Raw genomic sequence first — 20199 nt, 5'->3', positions numbered from 1 at the left:
TGTTGGTCACCGAGAATTTGGGTGGAGCCATGGCCGGTTGGCAGTGGCGTCCCCTGGGCCTTCTTTCCTTTTTTAAGGTTTGATCTCGACGTCTTACTCACAGTTCTTGTAGAGTGTAGCTCGTCGGAGTCTGAATCCTGGATGGAAAAGGATTCCTCCTGTTCTTCTTCTGTCTCGAACTGTCGACGCTCTTTTGGCGTGGACGCCATCTGCAGTCTTCTCGCTCGACGGTCGCGCAGAGTTTTTCGGGACCGGAACGCCCGACAGGCCTCGCAGGATTCTTCACTGTGCTCGGGTGACAGGCACAGATTACAGACCGAGTGCAGGTCCGTATAAGGATATTTGTTGTGGCATTCGGGGCAGAATCGAAACGGGGTCCGATCCATCGGCGTTGTCCTCCACGCGGTCGGGCCGACTAGGCCCCGACGGGGTGCCGAAATCTACCCCGAAGGGCACCGAAGCGCTTCGATGTTCAACGCGTCGTCGTATGTGTCTATCTCTAACCGGATCGCAACGATACCGTCGAAAATCTTCCGTCTTCAGCTATCTTTCCGTTCCGAAACTCGGAGCGACATGAACACGTCCGAACCCGATGGCGGAAAGAAAACAATCGAAGATGGAGTCGACGCCCATGCGCAATGAGCACAGAAGGTGGAGTCACTCGGTCCCGTGACTCGAAAACACTTCTTCGAAGAAAAACAACTTGTAACACTCCGACCCAACACCAGATGGCGAGCTCATGCATACCATGTGTATCTACAGCGACAGATGCCATCGAACATATATTTTTCAATATAAAAACCTATTGGCCTAGAGTAAGTCTGAGTGTGTGTTCCTCATTTATTGCCCATGTGTGTACAACAAATGCTTAACACTACCCTCTGATAAGCCTAATGCTCGACCACACTACCACAAAATAGAGCATTAGAATTATCTACTTTTGCCACTATCTTATCTCTAAGGGGAACCCTTGGACTCTGTGCACACTATTTCTTACTTTGAAATAGTATATACAGAGCCAACTTCCTATATCAATTGATAACCTATACTGGTACAAAGGTGATTACCCATTCCTGGAGGCATGTTAAAAGCCAGATACAGATGATGCTCGTGGACGTACTTTTCACAGATCCGCATTATTGCTTGAAAAAGAAAAAAAAACAAAAAACGATTGATTTATGAAAACTTTTAATATGACCTTTATTTATCGAAAAGTAGTTACAATAGAATCCATTTTACATTCCGGATAGTAGAGCAAGTATTTTACCTGAAGGACATAAGGAACAAATTTTATATACATTTTAGAAGTGCAGAGCTATTGAGAGCTGCTACCGAGCTAGCACCAACTAGATCTTAAAGGGGAAATGTGGTACAAAACTAGCACCATCTTAAAATGTGAGGCCCGAGAAAAATAGAAACTTCTCTCAAACAGCTTTTTTCAACAGACATGGTCAAAATGCAGCTTTGCAAATTTCACCCATCAACCAAGATCTAAAGAAATGGTGGTAGCTGGTGGCAAGCAGAGCTTCCGGTCAATCAAGTTGCAATCCCTCAACATCCCCTCTTAACATTTGGTCAACAATTCTACCTCTGAGAAACACTATTCAATGCTTTCAGCAGGCACAGTTATTCCCAAACACATCAGCCATTCAAGGAGTGCTTTCAAGTTTTGCCCATTTTAGTTGTCTAGGTGGTACCTATGCAACTCGACTCTATGAACAATCGAATACATCTCAGGCACGTGAAAGTTTCATTCGGACGTCTTCTGACTGGTAATGATTTCTGGACATATCGTTCTCCAAATCCTTAGTGTTAGGTCAATTAAACAGCAGTAAAGTTTGAAGCCTGGACGAAGGATTTGAAGGTGTTCAGTTCATGCAAAAGGGCGAAATAAACACAGCCTATTAAGTCAAGAGCACATTGCACACCCAAACCTGAACCTATGTTATCAGCTCTGCTGTTCTACATAAAAAGTAACAGGATGAGGATCCAACATACCAACTGGATATAAGCCATCTGCAGGCACAACAGGGAAGGTTTCAAGGAAGAGCCCTCCAGGTGACGTCACATTCATGATGCTGGGCTAAGGATAGCCAAGCTCATAGTACAGCCAATAAGTGATAGATACCACTTTTCAGAATGTAGAGGTGGACCTCTTTCAAAAGGAAATGCCCCCCCGTACTTTCCGATTATGCTACATTATAGATTCTTTGAGGCTAGTATTGTCGTGAGCATTAGCCTCCATATTCTTCTGGGATGATTTCTTAGGTGAAACGTCCAAGCCAACCTTGAGAGACTCAAGATCTTATAAAAGGGTTATTGGGAGCACTACACCTTTAATTTTGTTTCACAAGTAGATGAACTGGCCATGTGATGGCTTTAACCAAACCATTAAAGGCATCCTTGAGAAACAAGTAAAAACGCAGTTACAAGTATGAGAAATATCTGAACAACTTATTTGTATACTGGACACACACAATCAGCTGATTGCAGATCTGTGCGGGTGAAGGCTCAACGTAGTTAGGGAAGGTCTGGAATGTACACATCACAAGTAATGCTTTTTTTTTTTTTCCAGTCCTCCACGACTCATGCTGTCCTAGTCAATGCCAGCCTTCAGCTCTGGCAAATTTGCAACGTAATTTCTTCACTTCAACGGCACAAAATGTCACCAGGTCTCTTGGCAAGCGATGTGAGCATCTCCAAGGAAATGTTTTTAACACCCTCACATCTTTCAAATTGAGGCAACAGTCATCCTGAGATTGAAGTGGCAAGATGGCCTGCAAAGCTCATCACTTACTGTCATCTGAAAGGCACATTTGGTGTTTGTGCCTAATGCTTGAGGCATAGTGGATTAATGAAGCTTGCTACTTTAGCTCTTGTTACCCTAGTGTCCAGGTACTGGAAATCTATCATTCTGTAGAATTGGCTTACACTTAAGTTCGTATATAAGAACAAGGAGTAGCCCTTCATGCTTTACTGAATCAAAGTGACTGGGCGTGAATGTTTCAGGAAAATATTGAAATCAGTGTTTCGCAATATTTTTTTGGCCAACTTCTATTTTTTTGGTCTTTCGCAGACTGTTCTTCCTCCTTTTTCCATGATTGTTATTGTTCTACTCCTCCTACGTTTATGTCTTCCAGTACCCATTTTCTTAACATGACCAGGCAGTGCTCCTTCTAACGTGGTCACCTTATAATAAGCCTATAATCTGAATCCTAATCAGGAAAATGCTTTTGAATCTTGATGGCAGAAGACAGAATCTAAAGGTAGTTATTAATCTGTGGGGCACCGTTCTCTCCTAATTGACATATTCCTGAATCATATGGACTTCACCTTTAGTCAATGCCTAAAAACATTTCCTGTGATGTTTCTCGGCCCAAACACTTAACGGCGTAATAATGCACACAATATAAATCTAGTACAGGTTCATGGTTCAAACCTTACAGGCACCCCCTCTATCAGCTTCCCCCCCCTACATGCAAGAACATTTACAGTTTATCAAGCACATGGTTCGGGAACGCGACCCCCGGGTAGGTGCTGCTGCATAAACCGGTGACCTCGCAAATTTACTGTGTACCGGGTGATGGGCCAGCGATATCCCATGAAGCCTATTCTCTAATTGAGATGGGCGACTGATAGGAAAGGAAACCCAGACCGTTTTAGTCCTGTCAAGCGACTGATGACGTTCTGACTGTGAGCGTTAGTCAACAGAAGTATAAGTATTTTGTTTTTTTCTTGTGGAGAAAATCTATGATTAATTAGGTCCTGAAGAAGCGTCACGGGATCCTGTTGGACCAATAACGACGCGAAACATGTCGACCACATATTAAGGAGAGTCGGACCTTCTCCGTCCTCCTTAATTATTTTGATTGATCTTGTGTGAGTGTTCAAGCATTGACTCTAGTTTCACTCCCTTGATTTCTTTTTAATCTTGACCACTTCCCAACAGCAAATAATAAACTATTAGGTGAGGGATCTGAGCCAATTTTATTATTCTCTTTCTGCACATTTTCTCCTCTCTCGGACCCATATTTGGCTCCGCGGCATCATCGAGTATATTCAAAAAGATCTCCGGCAAAGAGCCCCCCCCCTCGGGGGGTGCCCGTCAGACATTGCAGCGCCAGTCTGACGAGGAGCTGTCCGATGATGAAGCATGACACCGAATACGGTGTGTGAGGACCATTGCTCCTGATTAACAGGACTCTTTCTCTTTTTCCTTTCCTTCCAATTTCGGAACAGTGTACCTTATCATATTAGTACTGTGTTGGGAGGACGTACACTGGACCGACCAATCCTCCTCTCTTACCCCCCTCTTTTTTCGAAGTATCAAGCACATACACCCGTGTACCTTTTCCTAGATTGCAATTATGTTTTTTGCGGAAGGGTTGCATATTACAAATATGTAAGTTAACAGCAATTTTGAAAAATGCCCCTCCCCCCATCTTCCCCTACTTCACTCTAGACCACGAAAGCCCCTTTTGAATGCCAAATAACAGAGGACACAATTTGTAGGATGTTGAAAAGAAGGTTAGAAAACCTGTGCCTGGCGAAAGCTACACTTGGAAACATGGGCACGCTGGAAAAGGCAGAGAGCTAGAGGCGGTTGCTCACAAACTTTGACTGTGGTACATTTGATTGGCAGATTGAGGATTCTTTATACAGTACTCACAAAAAACATTAGTGTTGCTTTTATTTTTTTATACAAAAAAGGCAGAAGAAGAAATTACACAACCTGTTGCATGCTTCACTGAGAAATTGAAGGCAAGGCATTCCACCATGGTTGACTCTGCTTGAGCGCCTGACCAAAATCCTGAAGCCCACTATTTTCCTGGCCGAAACACAGGCATTGGTTTTCATCCCAATGGAATTAACAGTTTTTGTTTGTTTAAAGGTGGTGATGGCTATGTGGATATAACCGGTAGATGTTCAATCCATAACCAGTCTGTGAAGTGTTGATTCACCCACTCTTTAAGGATGCACTTGCACTGTTGCTCAAGGAATAGAAATAAAATCTCATTAAGTTGTTCTCACTTTACCCAAAATTATCCTTCTCCCTACCAAACCATCCTCATCTAAGGCAACGGAGTAACCAAGTTAGAGCATTTCAAGCAGAACCGAGCAACTGGCGATTGAACACACATGGAAAAGAGCAGACCCAACAATATCAAATATATTCAAGGAGGATTACAGAGCACGCCAGGCAGCTTGCAGGAGGATATTAGTCATTAATACACATTATAATCACGAATGGCGGGCAATCAAACAAGGAAGAGTTACACATCATATGCTGGGGGACCAAGAAGAAGGACTTTATCTATGACAAGAGCTATGCACAAGGCTCTTCGAAGGCAGGTCAGAGTATGGTGACAAGAGATGGGATAGTGGTTCTACAGTGCATGACCTTAATAAAGCAGTCAGTAATGCCTCCATGGCCACTGTCCACTGAAACAAACCAAAAAGCAATTAGGGTGACCGGTGTTACCAACAACCAGAAAACCCACAAACATGCATCATTTGTCTGGTCTGTGCCCAACTACACAATGCTGGCACTCTACTATGATGGGGTGATGTGCAACTCAATGCCACTCACAAAAAAAAAAAAAAAAAAAAAAAAAAAAGAAGGTTTATGACTTTTCATAAACAAAAAAGTCTAAGGTAAAAATACTAAGTATGTTCGTGATATTTGAAATATTTATATACACTTTATTTTTGCCAGGCGGGTGGCACTTGCTGAGGGGTCCAGCTTCCATGCGAGGATACCCTGGCATTGAGCCCCAGAAGCTCAGTACACTGAACTGTTACGGATGCCACAGCACAAAACCATACTCAGGATCATTTCGAAGATCTGCAATGAGAGGAGAGAGCACACACATCAGGGTGATAAATAGAAGAGTGTGACATCAAATATAGAGGTGGCAGCGAACAAAGGTGCTAAAGTTGTCAACATGGACCTAAGTAATGAGGAGAGTTTCAGTGGAGAGAGATTAGAAAAGATTTTATAAGACCCATTTCAACTGGGTGCTCTTTGCATAGGTCAAGGTGGAAGGAGTATAAAGCAGGGACTGCTGCAGAAGGAAGGACTGAATGCACAGGCACATCCCACCCACACTTACCATGATTACTGCCACCACAATCGCTGCAATGCCAATCAGGTACAGCTTGCCAGAGAACAGCTCGTTAATCTTCGTATGGCAATCCTGAGACGTAAAAAAAGATCAGTGAGATGTCATAGCAAGTTGGATGGCCAACAACTTGGTCGTACACTGTTCCTCGAAACAGGAGCAACCGCACAAAGACAGTGAAACTCGGAAAAATGTGTCAAAAAGGCTTATACCAAATGAACATTACTTACTTTCAGTAATGCTCTTCTGGTGGATACTCAATTGAACAGCAGATTTCACACCTCAATGTTCTACTGGTGTCAAACTGGATCCAGAAACTTTCCTTTAGCAGTGCTCCTGTCCACTGCTAGGTGGCACCGAGCTGCTCAACACTGGCTCCGTATCGCCAAAAAAGTCAGAGTGGAGCAGCACATTATTGCTACCCATGCAACAGCATCAGCTTCTTATTTTCCCTTCACTGCTCTCCGATGCAGTGTGAACAACTGTTCGAAACAGTGTGTTGATTTCCAACTTGGAATTTAAGAGACCAATCTACAGAATGGGCAGGTCGGGGAGGGCAGTGAGGAATCTGCAGTTAGTTAGCAGAAAGAATGATACTGAAGGTAAGTAACTTGTTCTTCTCATGGGTACTTCTAACTGCACATTTATCTCATAGAATAGGTACCAATGCAGTACCTCCCCAGATGGCAGTCAGGAGTGGACCTCAACCAAAAAGACCTGCAGGACCAAGCAGGCCAGGTATCCTTCCCGCCAGACCCGGCCGTTAAATAAGTAATGCTTTGTAAACGTACGCACTAACACCCATGTCACAGTCTGGTAGATGTCAAGTACAGGAGCTCCACGACCCAACACAGAGGTAGCAACCATAGCCCAGTTGGAGTGGACTCTCAGACCTCCAAAGGGGTTCTTCTTGGGCAATGCATAGCAGTTCTTAATCCAGAGGACTATCCACCTCTACAAGGTCCTCTTGTGAACAGCCTTCTCTTTCTTCACCCAAAAAAGCTGATTGTTTACACATTGGTTCTTTGGTCCAATCATTGTAAAAGAATAGAGCCCTTTTGTGGCCCAGTCGATGGAGCCTCTCCTCTTTTGAGGGGCGAGGGGGAGCAAAGAATGCAGACAGGATGATGGATTGCCCTATATGAAAAGAAGTCACAAATTTTGGCAAAAATTCTGCCAGCTCTCAGCACCTTTTTGTCCAGGAAAAAGGTGGTATACAGTGGTCGCACTGAAAGCGCCTGGAGTTCACTCGCATGATGAGCTAATGTAACTGCGATAAGGAAGAGTCTTCAAAGTCAGGAGATGCAGTAAGCAACTATGCATCAGCTTGAAAGAAGTACACATGAAAAATGTCAAGACCAAACTAAGGTCCAAATGTGTCATCACAAACTGCTTGAAAGGGAAAGCGTGTCAAACCTTCAATAAGTCTCATTATGACAGGTGACTTGAAGGACAGTTAAATGCAGAAATGCTAGATGAATCTTTAATAGTGCTTACTACAAAGATGAAACAAACAAAAGGATCTCTAACACCTCTGCTTGTTAAGGGATCAATCTTAGGAGTACAACACCAGGTCACAACTTTGTCCCAGAGTCTGGCATAAATGGATATCATGGAAGGGCACCTGGCACCAACTTGTGTAGGTGGCACGCAGTCAGTTACCGCCGCCAAGTCTCTAGAAATGTAGGTGTATATTGTGCAGATTCACATGGAGGATTCTGTTCTGTTGCCAGAACACAAGATCCTCGCAAAGTAGTAACATGATTGGGGAGAGGGGATTTTATGGATAAATGGATTTCATGGAAGGGCACCTGGCACCAACTTGTGTAGGTGGCACGCAGTCAGTTACCGCCGCTAAGTCTCTAGAAATGTAGGTGTATATTGTGCAGATTCACGTGGAGGATTCTGTTCTGTTGCCAGAACACAAGATCCTCGCAAAGTAGTAACATGATTGGGGAGAGGGAGAGGGGGAAGCGGGAGAGATGTTCATAAGTTCCAGGTGCCACACTTTCCTGGCCCAATCTGGAACCACTAGAATGACTCTGGCCTGATCATTCTCATCTTTTTTTTTTTTTTAGAACTTTGGCAGGAAGGCATACAGGAATCCTGTGTTCCATTCCAACCAGAATGCATCTCCTAACGGGTTTTCTTGCAGAAACTCCAAGGCACATTTTTTTTTTACATTGTGCGCTCGTCTGTGGGGAAAAGATATAGAGAGAATTCCCCTTACTGTTGGGAGGGATCCGGCACCACTGCGGGATATAGATGCCACTCGTGATCTGCTAGACACTGCATGCACACTACTTCCATGCTGGCATTTCAGGATCCTGCCAGGTAGTTTGTGATCAAGGAAATGCCCTGGTTCTCAAACCAACCCGGAGGGGCAGAGCGTAGGATCCCATTCTGCCATACTTTTTACTGTATCACATGGTGGTGGTGCGGTCTGTGAAAACCTGCACCAGTCTACCCTTGATGGACGTCAGGAAGGTCTTCAGAGCCAGATGAGTTTCCCACCACTCCAATATACTGATGTGGAGCCAGGCATCCAGTGAAGACCACAGTCCTCTGATCTCCACATCCCCTAGATGACTGCCCCAGCCCAACAGGAATGCACCACTTACCACTTTCAGCTCAGGGAATCATCACCACCACTGCGGGTCATGAGCCATCTCTGACTAGATATGGATGTCACCTGTCAGTCTTCCTTGTGATTAGCCCACTGGAACTTCAGATTTCATGTAAGCCACTTGGTGGAGCTTACAAGCAGGATGCACCGGGCTAAAAGCCCAAAAATCCTCAGAGCTGCTTTCCCTATGATCTAGGACAGGGTCTGAAACATCAGGATCATAGCCCAAATATCCTTCTCTTGTTGCAGTGGATAGGAGGCCTAGAACTGCAATGTATCTAGACAATTACAATAAATGAAAATCTGTGCTAAGGAGTCAAGTGCAAGTTAAGCTTGTTGATAGTGAACCCTTATGATGTCAGGAATTTTGCCAACGTCTGGACGTGGTCTACAACTGTTGTGAGCCCATTCTCAGCATTGGTATAGAGGAAGACTGGTATCTCGGACCTCTGAAGAAGGGCAGTGACCACTACCATCAGTTTTGTGAACACCCCAGGGGCATTGTTGAGGGTGAAAAGAAGCACAAACAACTAAATGCCCCTGACTTACCATTAACTTCAGGTAACATCTGTGGAGAAGCAAGTGAGGAATATAAAAATACATGTCCTGAGAAGCTTGGTCAGACGTAGTCAGTATGGTATCTTAAGTGGCCGACACAGGAAGAATCCACCAGTGGTGCCTTAATTGGGGGTCCCTTTATTTGCATGGCTTCAAGTAGTGGCCTGAGCCTAGAAATACACCTAGTGCAGGTGTTTTACAGATTTGTTTTCTCTAGTCATGGCATCGTATGAAATCTGTAGTTCCCAATGGGGCTGTTTCCCAGCATAATGGAATTCGATTTAGAAGTCACCCAAAGACCAACAAAGTTGGAAGCAGAGGTTCAGATCTGCATCTGAAGTCGCAGAAAGAAAGGAGTGGCACTTACATGCTGCATTACTCTGTCACTTCTGGGGCAATATGGAGCAAACAGAGCTGCACAACTCTACATACTGGCATGCTGAAGCACTGCTGAAAAAAAAGTTTCTGGTTCCAATCTGGCACCAGACGAAGGTGAGGAATCCAGGGTTAGAAGTATTCATCAGCAAATTCAGAAAGTTTCAAGCGGCTTGGTTGGCCCTCCCTGGCTGGCTCATCTGACCCCGAAGCTGTGAAATTCAATGTCCCACGAGTTGAGAATCGAAACAAATGAGTTAAGGTTCAGAAAAAGTTTAAAACCTGTTATATCCCCATTAACATGAGCCATGTTCTGTCCCAATATTTGCACGTGTGCTTGTATTCACTTAGTGCTGGGAAGCCTTCGAATAGCTACGTGATGTATAAATATGCATCACATCCCAAGGGCAGATTATAGATCCATGATCATTTTTAATTTCGAAATCTTGTATTTACTTTGTGCTATCCTTTGAAGAAATAAATTGGTCACTGTGTGCGAGGCCTCTGATAAGTCATACTGTGGTGAATATACTGTGATCCGAAAGTAGCAGCTCAGGTAGTCGATATCTCACCCGACCTCTGGTCTGGCAGGTTTGGTCATTCAAAGAGGTAATACTTTACTTCCCTTTCAGTATTAACAAAGTCTTTCCCAAAATGCATTTTTTGTCTACGGGGGCGACCCACCTGCAACAATTCCCATTCTCCATCCTGTGGCAATTTTTGACTTCTGTCACGAACCTTAGGTCAAGGTGCAGAACTAACCCAGCACACAAACCAATTATGAAGCATTTCTGAGTGTATGCAGGCCAGCTCTTACAATATATGTTATTCCTGAGCTGACAAGCCTACAGCTACCAAGTCCTGCATTCAGTCCACACTAGTAACCACCATGGAAAATTAAGGCCACCTTTCACCAATGAACAATTCTAGCAGTGCCAGAATATACTTCAAATGCATGCAATGCACGGCTTTAACTATCTACCCAGGAAGACTAGTCAGATACACTGGTTTACCACTGATCAACGTTCCTCTCTCCGGAACACATGCCTTACCAGAAATTGAATCTCAATTCTGCTCCAAAATCCTAAACCACACACTATAAACAGATTGCAAAGTCTTTCCAAACTCTTTTAGGGCAGCTCACATTCGGGTCTAGAACATGCTAGTTCTTCACTATAAAAAGCTGCTCATGACCGTTACTCAGCAAACAAACAGGTCTACAAAATAACAATACTTACTTGTAATAACAGATCTGAATCACATGCTGTGCAAAGTACTGGTTATTCCAGATAACTATATTAATTTATAATAATGTATGGTTTCGGCATCAGACTCAAGGCCTCATCTTTCAGGTGCTCTCCTAATGAGGATGTGCCTAAGCCTACAGCCTCCTTAGGCTCAGCGGAATCTTTCAAATAAGTGTCTGGCTTGTCAATTAACAGCAGGCATTGTGCTGCAAGACTATTTTACAGGTAAGGTGTCCTTCTGCAGCATGATTCCGTCTTAGCTACACTTTACGTGAAGGAAGGTGGGGATAGTGCCCACTAGGTCGGTGGTGCCAAGGTGAAACCCAAGCCTGAATTAAGTTCGTCATGCTGCCAGCCACACTTGTGCATAGTTCAGAAAATAAGGAAAACTGAGCAAGCATACAAAAGCAGAGTTCAAGGGGGCAGCTGAATAATGGTCTTACCTGCAGGTTTTGTATGAAAGGGGTTTAGTATCTTTACCTCTGTAAAGTGTTCCCTTGGATGTCCTTACCAGTGACGGCTGGAGGATGTTGGAAGAGCCCGAAAGCACTTTCCAGCACCCAATCTCACGCCTTCCCAAGCCCCAGGCCGAAAACCTTCACAGGGAGCCTGCTAACAAGGGAACTGCCTTAAGTTGGTGCCGATGCCATCTGTAGTACAGAAGAGGCCGCACAGGCGTCTGCAGCTCCTACGGTAACTCTATAGTGCGTGCAGGGGAGCAGAAAACGGTGCGTACAATCACTGTGGCCTCTGGAGCACCATATATATTATGGCTCCTGCTTTCTTGTTTCCTTGGTACATTTTGCCATTTACAACTTGGTAACGCTGCTACTGTGGTCACCTACATGGGGGTGGCAGAGAAGTTCACTGCATATTGTGCAGCTGGCTTTGAACGAAATGCCTGAGAAAAATGGGAGTCGGTGGCACTCATATGGTTGGTGCCATCCTGTTGATGTTTGATTCTAGAAGACTTGAAAAGCTGTCCCGAGCCTGGCAATTAGAAAGTACTCCGATTACTCAATTTATTTTGTGTTCTTCCAGTCAAGTTAGTAAGCAATGACTGATGTTTAAACTGCTTCACTTCTCGGAGTTGAGACAATCACTCCATGTTCCACGCGTGAAACTGCTCGACCAAGAAAAATGGCCACTAAACTACAGTTCAAGTTCCCATGGGGTGTCTGTGTCCACTGAGGTTTCGTGACAAGACTGCGTTGACTGATCTGCTCACTGTATGAGATTGCCAGATTTAAAAAGTGGATGCTCCAAAAGAATGAAAAAGAAGTATGAATACTCCAATGCACGTTCCTTACGCTGGTTTCGTTAAGTGTTTTTATGTTAATTCATATTAGTAGAAAGTACCTGAGAAACGTGATCAATGAGAACTACATTTGCACTATGGCTGGGTCACGTTTTTTTTTTTTTTTTTTTTTTTTTTTTTAAACTTGGCACCAATGGGCATGTGCCCCGTTCATTAAGATTCGAGACAGCTATTAAAATGTTAAGTGTCAGTCGTGGCTCAATACGGTCTGTTTTTACTTGAATCCCCCCCCCCTCCCCACCCCCCCCCCTTTTTTTTTAAAAACATACCCTAAGACTCTTGTGAATACAATTTTGAATTAATTCTCTGAAAATGCTGGAGCTAATTATTCTCTAGCTTGTTTAATCATTCTATGAATTGTAAATATGAATCATTTGTTTATTCATATTCATGATTAATTTCTTTCTTAGTTTCGGTCCAATCTGTTCGTAATTGTAAGACAAATTGACTTCTTTTATATGTATTTATTTTCAATTAATTCTTAATAATGTTTGCATTTTACATACTTATATTCTGCGAATATATTTTGTATAACCAAATATTATTTATTTAATTTCAAAGCAAAGATAAGACACATACCCATTACGATTTTGGCCAAGCAAGTAGATGACACAAATACGACAGGAGTCATATTCCACCACTAAGGCACAAGCATATTATAATAAGGCTATCACCTCCCCCAGATCTTTCAATGTTTGTGTGTGCACGGTCATACAGCGCACACAAACTTTGGCTCACCAGTATATTGCTGCCCTCTATTCGGCTTGAGAGGGGTCTTGGGTAGATTTCTAATGCTTAGCAAGACCTCGCTTACCCACAGTGACACACCAATACCCACTAGTATGCATTCCTCTTTGAGACCACCCACATCATCCAGGATCCCCAACAGAGTAGAATAGGCCATATGGAGGTATTTCAGCACAGTTTTCATAAAATCTTCGTCAACGAAGTGTCAACGTTAAACACAAGTGGACACATTTAACATCTGAAGTGTGTGGAGCTCTTTCTGTTACTGATTCAGGCTGCAGAAAAAGAGACTGGTCGTTCAATGGATAGGTTGATATGGAACTGGGAAACTACTACTAGTAAGAAATAGTGTGCACATAGTCCAAGGGTTCCCCTTCGAGGTAAGATAGTGGCAAAAGTAGATAATTCGAATGCTCTATGTTGTGGTAGTGTGGTCGAGCAGTAGGCTTATCAGAGGGTAGTGTTAAGCATTTGTTGTACATACACAGGCAATAAATGAGGAACACACACTCAAAGACTTACTCCAGGCCAATAAGTTTTTATATAGAAAAATATATTTTCTTAGTTTATTTTAAGAACCACAGGTTCAAGATTTGCAGTTAATACTTTAAATGTAAGGTACTTCACTTAGATACTTTAGGAACTTTGAATGAAAACAATATCATGTACAGTCTTTGAAAATAGCATATTGCCATTTTTACAAAGTGGACATAGTGCAAACATTAACAGTTCCTGGGGGAGGTAAGTAAAGGTTAGTTTTGGAGGTAAGTAAAACGCTTACAAGTCTCAAGTTGGGGCATAGGCAGGCCACTGTTGGGGGTTCAAGGCAACCCCAAAGTTACCACACCAGCAGCTCAGGGCCGGTCAGGTGCAGAGGTCAGAGGTGCCCAAAACACATAGGCACCTATGGGGAACAGGGGTGCTCCGGTTCCAGTCTGCCAGCAGATAAGTACTTGTGTCCTCGGGGGGCAGACAAGGGGGGTTTTGTAGAGCACAGGGGGGGGGGGAGGGGGATGCACAAGAAGGCACACAAAGTACACCCTCAGCGGCACAGGGGCGGCCGGGTGCAGTGAGCAAAGCAGGTGTCGGGTTTTGGATTGAAAACAATGGAGGGACCCGGGGTCACTCTAGCGTTACAAGCAGGCACAGTGGGTGCTTCTCGGGACAGCCACCACCTGGGCTAAGCAGAGGGTCGCTCTTGCACTGAAGTTCGGTTCCTTCAGGTCCTGGGGGCTGCGGGTGCAGCGTTGGTTCCAGGTGTCGGGTCCCTTGTTACAGGCAGTCACGGTCAGGAGGAGCCTCTGGATTCGCTCTGCAGGCGTCGCTGTGGGGGCTCATTGGGGTCGTCTCTGGTTACTCACGGTCTTGCAGTCGCCAGGGAGTCCTCCCTGAGGTGTTCAGGGGTGTGGAATTTATTAAAATATCTACTTGTCCAGGGGACAGGTTGCTTCTCAAATCTACTTGTCCTGTAAAAAGATCTACTTGTCCCTTTGGTGCCATGTAGTGTGGCGACAAATTATGGCAGCGATCTCATTATGTAAGAGCTCTGATAATAGCCTCTCTGATTATGCCAGGGCTACTACCATAGTAGGGCTTGCAGTTTCAATCCCTACTGTAGCAATTTCCTTATTTTGCCACCTTTCTGCAGATCTGCATACTGGGGCTGGAGGAAGCAGTAAGCAATAGTTCCAGGGCTGGAATGCCTTTGAGTCTGCAAACCTACTAACCTGCATGTTTTAAAGATTTTCACCAGCTTCTCTCTAATATTTCCCCATAATAAGAAAGGTTGGACATTTACTCCTGACAATGGCAGAATTAGAACTTCTTCCAGGGTTGGGAAGAAAGTGGCAGGAGGGAAAATGAACTTGCAAATGCTCAATAGATTTTCACATGAGCAAATCTACACATTGTATTTACCCATGCTAAAATACAGTTCACAAATATTTTATAGGGGTACGACATATACCATGGGTGCACTTTTGTGACTTTCTTTAAGAATTTGGGGCCACATGTAGGTAGGTTCAGATTTGCGACCGGCAAATTGCGAGTCAGAGCGACTCGCAAATCCGAATGTAGGATGGTGTCCCTGACACCATCTGTGATTCGCAAGGGCTTCGCAAATGCACACCTCATGAATAATCATGAGGTGGTTCGCAATTTGCGACCCCCTTGCGAATGGCGGCCCTCAAAGGGATGGTGTCCTGCTGGAGACAGCAGACCACCATGTCTGTGACTGCTTTTCAATAAAGCATTTTTTTTTTTTTTTGTAATGCAGCCCGTTTTCCTTAAAGGAAAATGAGATGCATTACAAAAACGAAAAATGAAACGTTTTCGTTTCATTTTTTCAGAGCAGGCAGTGGTCCTGTGGACCACTGCCTGCTCTGAAAAAATGTTTACAGTGACCTTCACAATGGTTTTGCGAAAGTGTTAGCACCCATTTGAAATGGGTGCAAACTGCGATTGGTTTGCGCCCGCGTTCACAAAACAATCCTACATTGCACTGTGAGTCGCAATTAGGAAGGGAACACCCCTTCCTAATTGAGAGTCGCAAACCCGTTTTGCGATTCAGTAACCAGGTTACCGAATCGCAAAACTGGGTTTGTGCATCGCAATGTGCTTTTTGCACGTCGCAAACAGCTAAAGTCGCAGTTGCGACATGCAAAAAGCTACCTACATGTGGGTCTTGGTCCCTAATTAGGTCTAGTGTTAACAAAGACATTTTGTTTTTATTAAACTTTTATTTCTCTCTCTTTCGGCTGGCTTTACTGTGAGTGATCGCATTCTGCTCTTCCACACGGAGCATATTGGCACACAAAGTAGTTTTGTTCAGTGTCAGGAACTACAGTGGCAATCAGTGACGTAACGAAACTGGAGGGTGCCCCTTTGCAAAGAACATGGAGGAGCCCCCTCTCCAGACTCACTCAAGGCAGGTGCTGTGCTGAAGGGGCCCCCTGGAGGGCGGCTGCAGGGCCTTTGTTATGCCACTGGTGGCAACGTGTGCTTTTAGAGTTCAAAAACTTTTTTTTTTTTTTTTTGCCAGTGTTTGTTACAATGTTGAGGGCCTGGTAGCTCCCACAACAATAAAGTGTTACAAAAGCCATGTCAAAATAAGACACGCATTGATGAAACTAAAAGACTTATAAAAATATGTCAGATCAGTTGGCTTTGTCAGTGTTTGTTTATTTTCATGCTTCCCATAATCGTGTTGAAAATGGTTACACTGATTTTCCATTAGAAATATTTTTGGGAAATACTAGCATGCATCAACACATTTTACTAAATGACACTTCATTTGCATCTAATCAGAGAGCATTCTGGGAGCATTATACTTAGCCTCATAGCCTAAACTTTTCAAAAATGTGTATACATGTTTGGTTTTTTTGTACTGGAACCAACGTCAGTAGTGAAGTGTGACCTTAAAACATTTATTTACAGCACTTACCCTAATAATGAAGGCTTTCAAATAATGAACCATAAATACAAGTTCGAACAGCATTGTCTTTTGGAAACACATTACCTCAACTGCAGAGAGTTTCACTCTCTGTAAACAGGCAGCCAAAGGGTTTGTGCTGCAGAGGGTTGGTCCTACTTGTCCCAAGGACAAAGTAAACATAAAAACTTGTTGCCCTTGACCCAAACAGGATGTCCCGGACGTCGGGCGATAGGAATTCCACATCCCTGGGTGTTGGTTTTCTGCAGGTCGAGCCGGGGGCGTCGGGTACAGAGTGTGAAGTCTCACGCTTCCAGTGGGAAACGTGAAGTCCTTGGAAGTTGCTTCTTTGTTGCAAAGAAGCAGCTGGTTTTGAACAGGCCCGCTGTTCACTGGAGTTTCTTGGTCCTGTAGTCCAGAGCAGTCCACTGAGGGCTCAGGTCGCTGGTCCCTGTCGGATGCGTCACTGGACCAGGTTTTCGAAATTGGAGACAGGCCGGTAGGGCTGGGGCCAAATCAGTTGTCTTCCTCCTTCTCTGCAGGCTTGTAGGTCAGCAGTCCTTTCTTCAGGTTATAGGAATCTGGTTTCCTAGGTTCTGGGGTGCCCTTAAATACTGAATTTAGGGGTGTGTTTAGGTCTGGGAGGGCATTAGCCAATGGCTACGGTCCTTGAGAGTGGCTACACCCTCCTTGTGCCTCCTCCCCGAGGGTAGGGGAGCACATCCCTATTCCTATTGGGGGAATCCCCCAAAACCAAGATGGAGAATTTCTGAAGGCAGGGGTCACCTCAGCGTAGGGCACCTTAGGGGCTGCCCTGTCTGGTGGGTGACTCCTCCTTGTCTTTCTTATTAGCTCCTCTGGACTTGCCACCAAAATTCGGGGATGTGTCCAGGAGGCGGGCATCTCCACTAGCTAGAGTGCACTGGGGCATTGTAAAACGAAGCTTGGGCCTTTGAGGCTCACTGCTAGGTGTTACAGTTCCTGGAGGGGGGAGGTGTTAAGCACCTCCACCCAGAGCAGGCTTTGTTTCTGGCCTCAGAGGGCACAAAGGCTCTCACCGCATGAGGTCAGAAACTCGTCTCTCAGCAGCAGGCTGGCACAGACCAGTCAGTCAGTCCTGCACTGAAGGATTGGGTAAAATTCAGGGGGCATCTCTAATATGCCCTCTGTGTGCATTTTTTACCAAATCCAACACTGGCATCAGTGGGGGCTTATTACTCTGAGAAGTTTGATACCAAACTTCTCAGTATCCAGTGTAGCCATTCTGGAGCTGTGGAGTTCGTTTTTGACAAACTCCCAGACCATATACTTAATATGGCCACACTGTACTTACAATGTATAATAGACTTACACTGTAGGGGCATATTGCTCATGCAGCTATGCTCTCACCTGTGGTATAGTGCACCCTGCCTTAGGGCTATAAGGCCTGCTAGAGGGGTGACTTACCTATGCCACAGGCAGTGTGAGGTTGGCATGGCACCCTGAGGGGAGTGCCATGTCGACTTAGTCATTTTTCTCCCCACCAGCACACACAAGCTGGCAAGCAGTGTGTCTGTGCTGAGTGAGGGGTCCCTAGGGTGGCATAAGACATGCTGCAGCCCTTGGAGACCTTCCCTGGCATCAGTGCCCTTGGTACCCGGGGTACCAGTTACAAGGGACTTACCTGGGTGCCAGAGGTGTGCCAATTGTGGAGACAATGGTACATTTTAGGTGAAAGAACACTGGTGCTGGGGCCTGGTTAGCAGGGTCCCAGCACACTTCTCAGTCAAGTCAGCATCAGTATCAGGCAAAAAGTGTGGGGGAGGGGGTAACTGCAACAGGGAGCCATTTTCTTACAAAGCATCTTTGAGATCTCCTTTGTCTAGCAAAGGTATTATATCTTGCAATGTCATTATTTAGAAATGTGATGTCTTTATGTACCAGTTTACAAACTGCAGGTTTAAGATAGGTTGCATTGTTAGATCTTGTTTTGGTTCAAGAAAGGAAAGAACCAGGTGTGCACTCAGTTTACTGTCAAGCTGCCTTCTGTATAGAGTTCTTTGCCAGCAGTTCTTGAACAGCTGTGCAGGATTTGCAATTGGTCCTTCTTGTAACAATGTTTTGGTGGTTTTGTTGTTGGTGTTTGTATGAAGTCTATACAGTAGCATCTACAGGATTAAAAAGGGGGGGGGGGGAGGAGTGGAGCTTGACACCTAGGAGGTACCCGAGGTAGATCCTCAAGAGTTTTTGCCTGAATTTACCTCTGCCTCGAGAAAGGATTTTGGGTTGCTGTTGTCACCACTGCCCATGAACTGGAAATTGTCTGGTTTCTATCTGCCTCTGACGCAGTACAGCTAACATCTGCCTCCTCAGGCTTCTCTTTTCTTGAAGGCTTCCTCTTTAAAATGAAGGCCTAAATACCTCAAGGGCTTCCGTTGCCTTTATGGTTTCATCTGCCTTCTTCATCCCTTCGAGTGCTTGGTTCCCCCAAGCACAAAAGAGCTGTTTTCCTGTGCGAGGATTATCAATGAAACTGGATTGTACTTCAGGCTTAAAATTTTAAATGCATAGCCACCAGTCTCTAATGACCGTCCCTGTAGTTAGTTGCCTGCTTGCTGTGTCAGCAGCAAAAACTGATTTGAGGCATGAAGTTAATGATACTTTTTCCTGCCTAAATACTGCTTTTCGCCCTATTGACATTCCTCTGGGAGATGCCACACAAGGTCTTCCATTATCCTCTCAGTATTGATGAGCAAGTTGGTTCAACCGTGCGTTGGAATTAGCATTTTGCGACTGTGTGGCTGCAGCCCTCCCCATTTCCCTACCTACAGACTCGATCCTCTTACTTTCTTTAACAGGCAAAGGTCCCATGGATACAGGTGACATGGCTCTCTTACATCCTGTGGAGATAATTAGGAAGTCTGGCTCTACATGGACTTAAACGTATTTGGGGTCTGGTGCTAATGCTCTATATTTTCTCTTTGCTGCCTTTGCCAGCTTAGAGAAGACCTCTCTGCCTTGCTGAACGAGTGTCTCAAGGAAGGAGCAGATTTCCTTTCTTTTGACCTCTATTTCCACTCCAAAGGCCTCCGTCCCCTTCTTCACAGCCGATTTGTAAGTGGAGATGCTTATGTGAGGGAAGGCCTGGTGGGATTTTATTTCCAGAAGAAAGGCTGCCTCAACGTCTTCCCACAGCATTTCCTTCTGTGGTTCAGCTATGCCTAACTGTTTTGAGACCGACATTTAAAGTACTGTCTTCCTCTTCCCCAGGGTCTGTCATGACTTCCTTTAGGTATTCTTTCCTGCTGTGACAATACAGTGTCTTGTATGGGCCTCTTAACCCCTACGGTTTTGCTTCCTTCATGGAAATCAAGACTTGATTGAAGGCCCTCTTCTTCATCAGGTTCTTTATTTCGACTTCCAAAAACCTTTTCTTTTGCTAAACATTGCAAGTTCTAGGTTCTCTATAAACCTTTTCCTTCAAGGGTGGTCGTCCCTCCTTCCTTTGCTGCGCTTAATCGACCACAGAAGTCAAAGCAAATCCCCTTAGTGTATCCTTACCCATAGGTTTTTCCTTTCACAGCAGGATGGAAACTACCTTGCGCTTGGCTGCTTGGTTCTTCAGTGGTGAGGGCTTTGCTTTCAATGACATGTATTGCTTGAAGAGCCATGCTTTGGCATCTTGGGTGTGTCCGATTGCCTTCTCTTTCAAGGCATCAGACGTTCTACAGGAACGTGGGCTTGGGGTGCCTATGGTGTGTCTTACTTCATTACACCTGGTGGTCAACATCTATGTG

General features: G+C 44.7%; 1 protein-coding gene across 1 annotated transcript in view; it reads right to left on the bottom strand.

Moving 5' to 3' along the window:
- Positions 1 to 1183: 1183 nt before the first annotated feature.
- CD81 (CD81 molecule) overlaps positions 1184 to 20199 on the bottom strand; it is a 180286-nt gene continuing 161270 nt past the window's right edge. Inside the window, exons 7-8 of the mRNA XM_069223186.1 lie at positions 6114 to 6197; positions 1184 to 5845 (exon numbers count right to left, since the gene is read on the bottom strand). Of these exons, the coding sequence (XP_069079287.1) occupies positions 5783 to 5845; positions 6114 to 6197 (147 nt within the window). The 3' untranslated portion in view covers positions 1184 to 5782. The remainder of the gene's footprint in view (positions 5846 to 6113; positions 6198 to 20199) is intronic.

The sequence above is a fragment of the Pleurodeles waltl genome, chromosome 3_1, assembly GCF_031143425.1.
Source record: "Pleurodeles waltl isolate 20211129_DDA chromosome 3_1, aPleWal1.hap1.20221129, whole genome shotgun sequence".
NCBI classification, from domain to species: Eukaryota; Metazoa; Chordata; class Amphibia; order Caudata; family Salamandridae; genus Pleurodeles; species Pleurodeles waltl.
The sequence above is the reverse complement of the archived record's forward strand: the minus strand, read 5'-3'. Positions and strand labels throughout refer to the sequence as shown.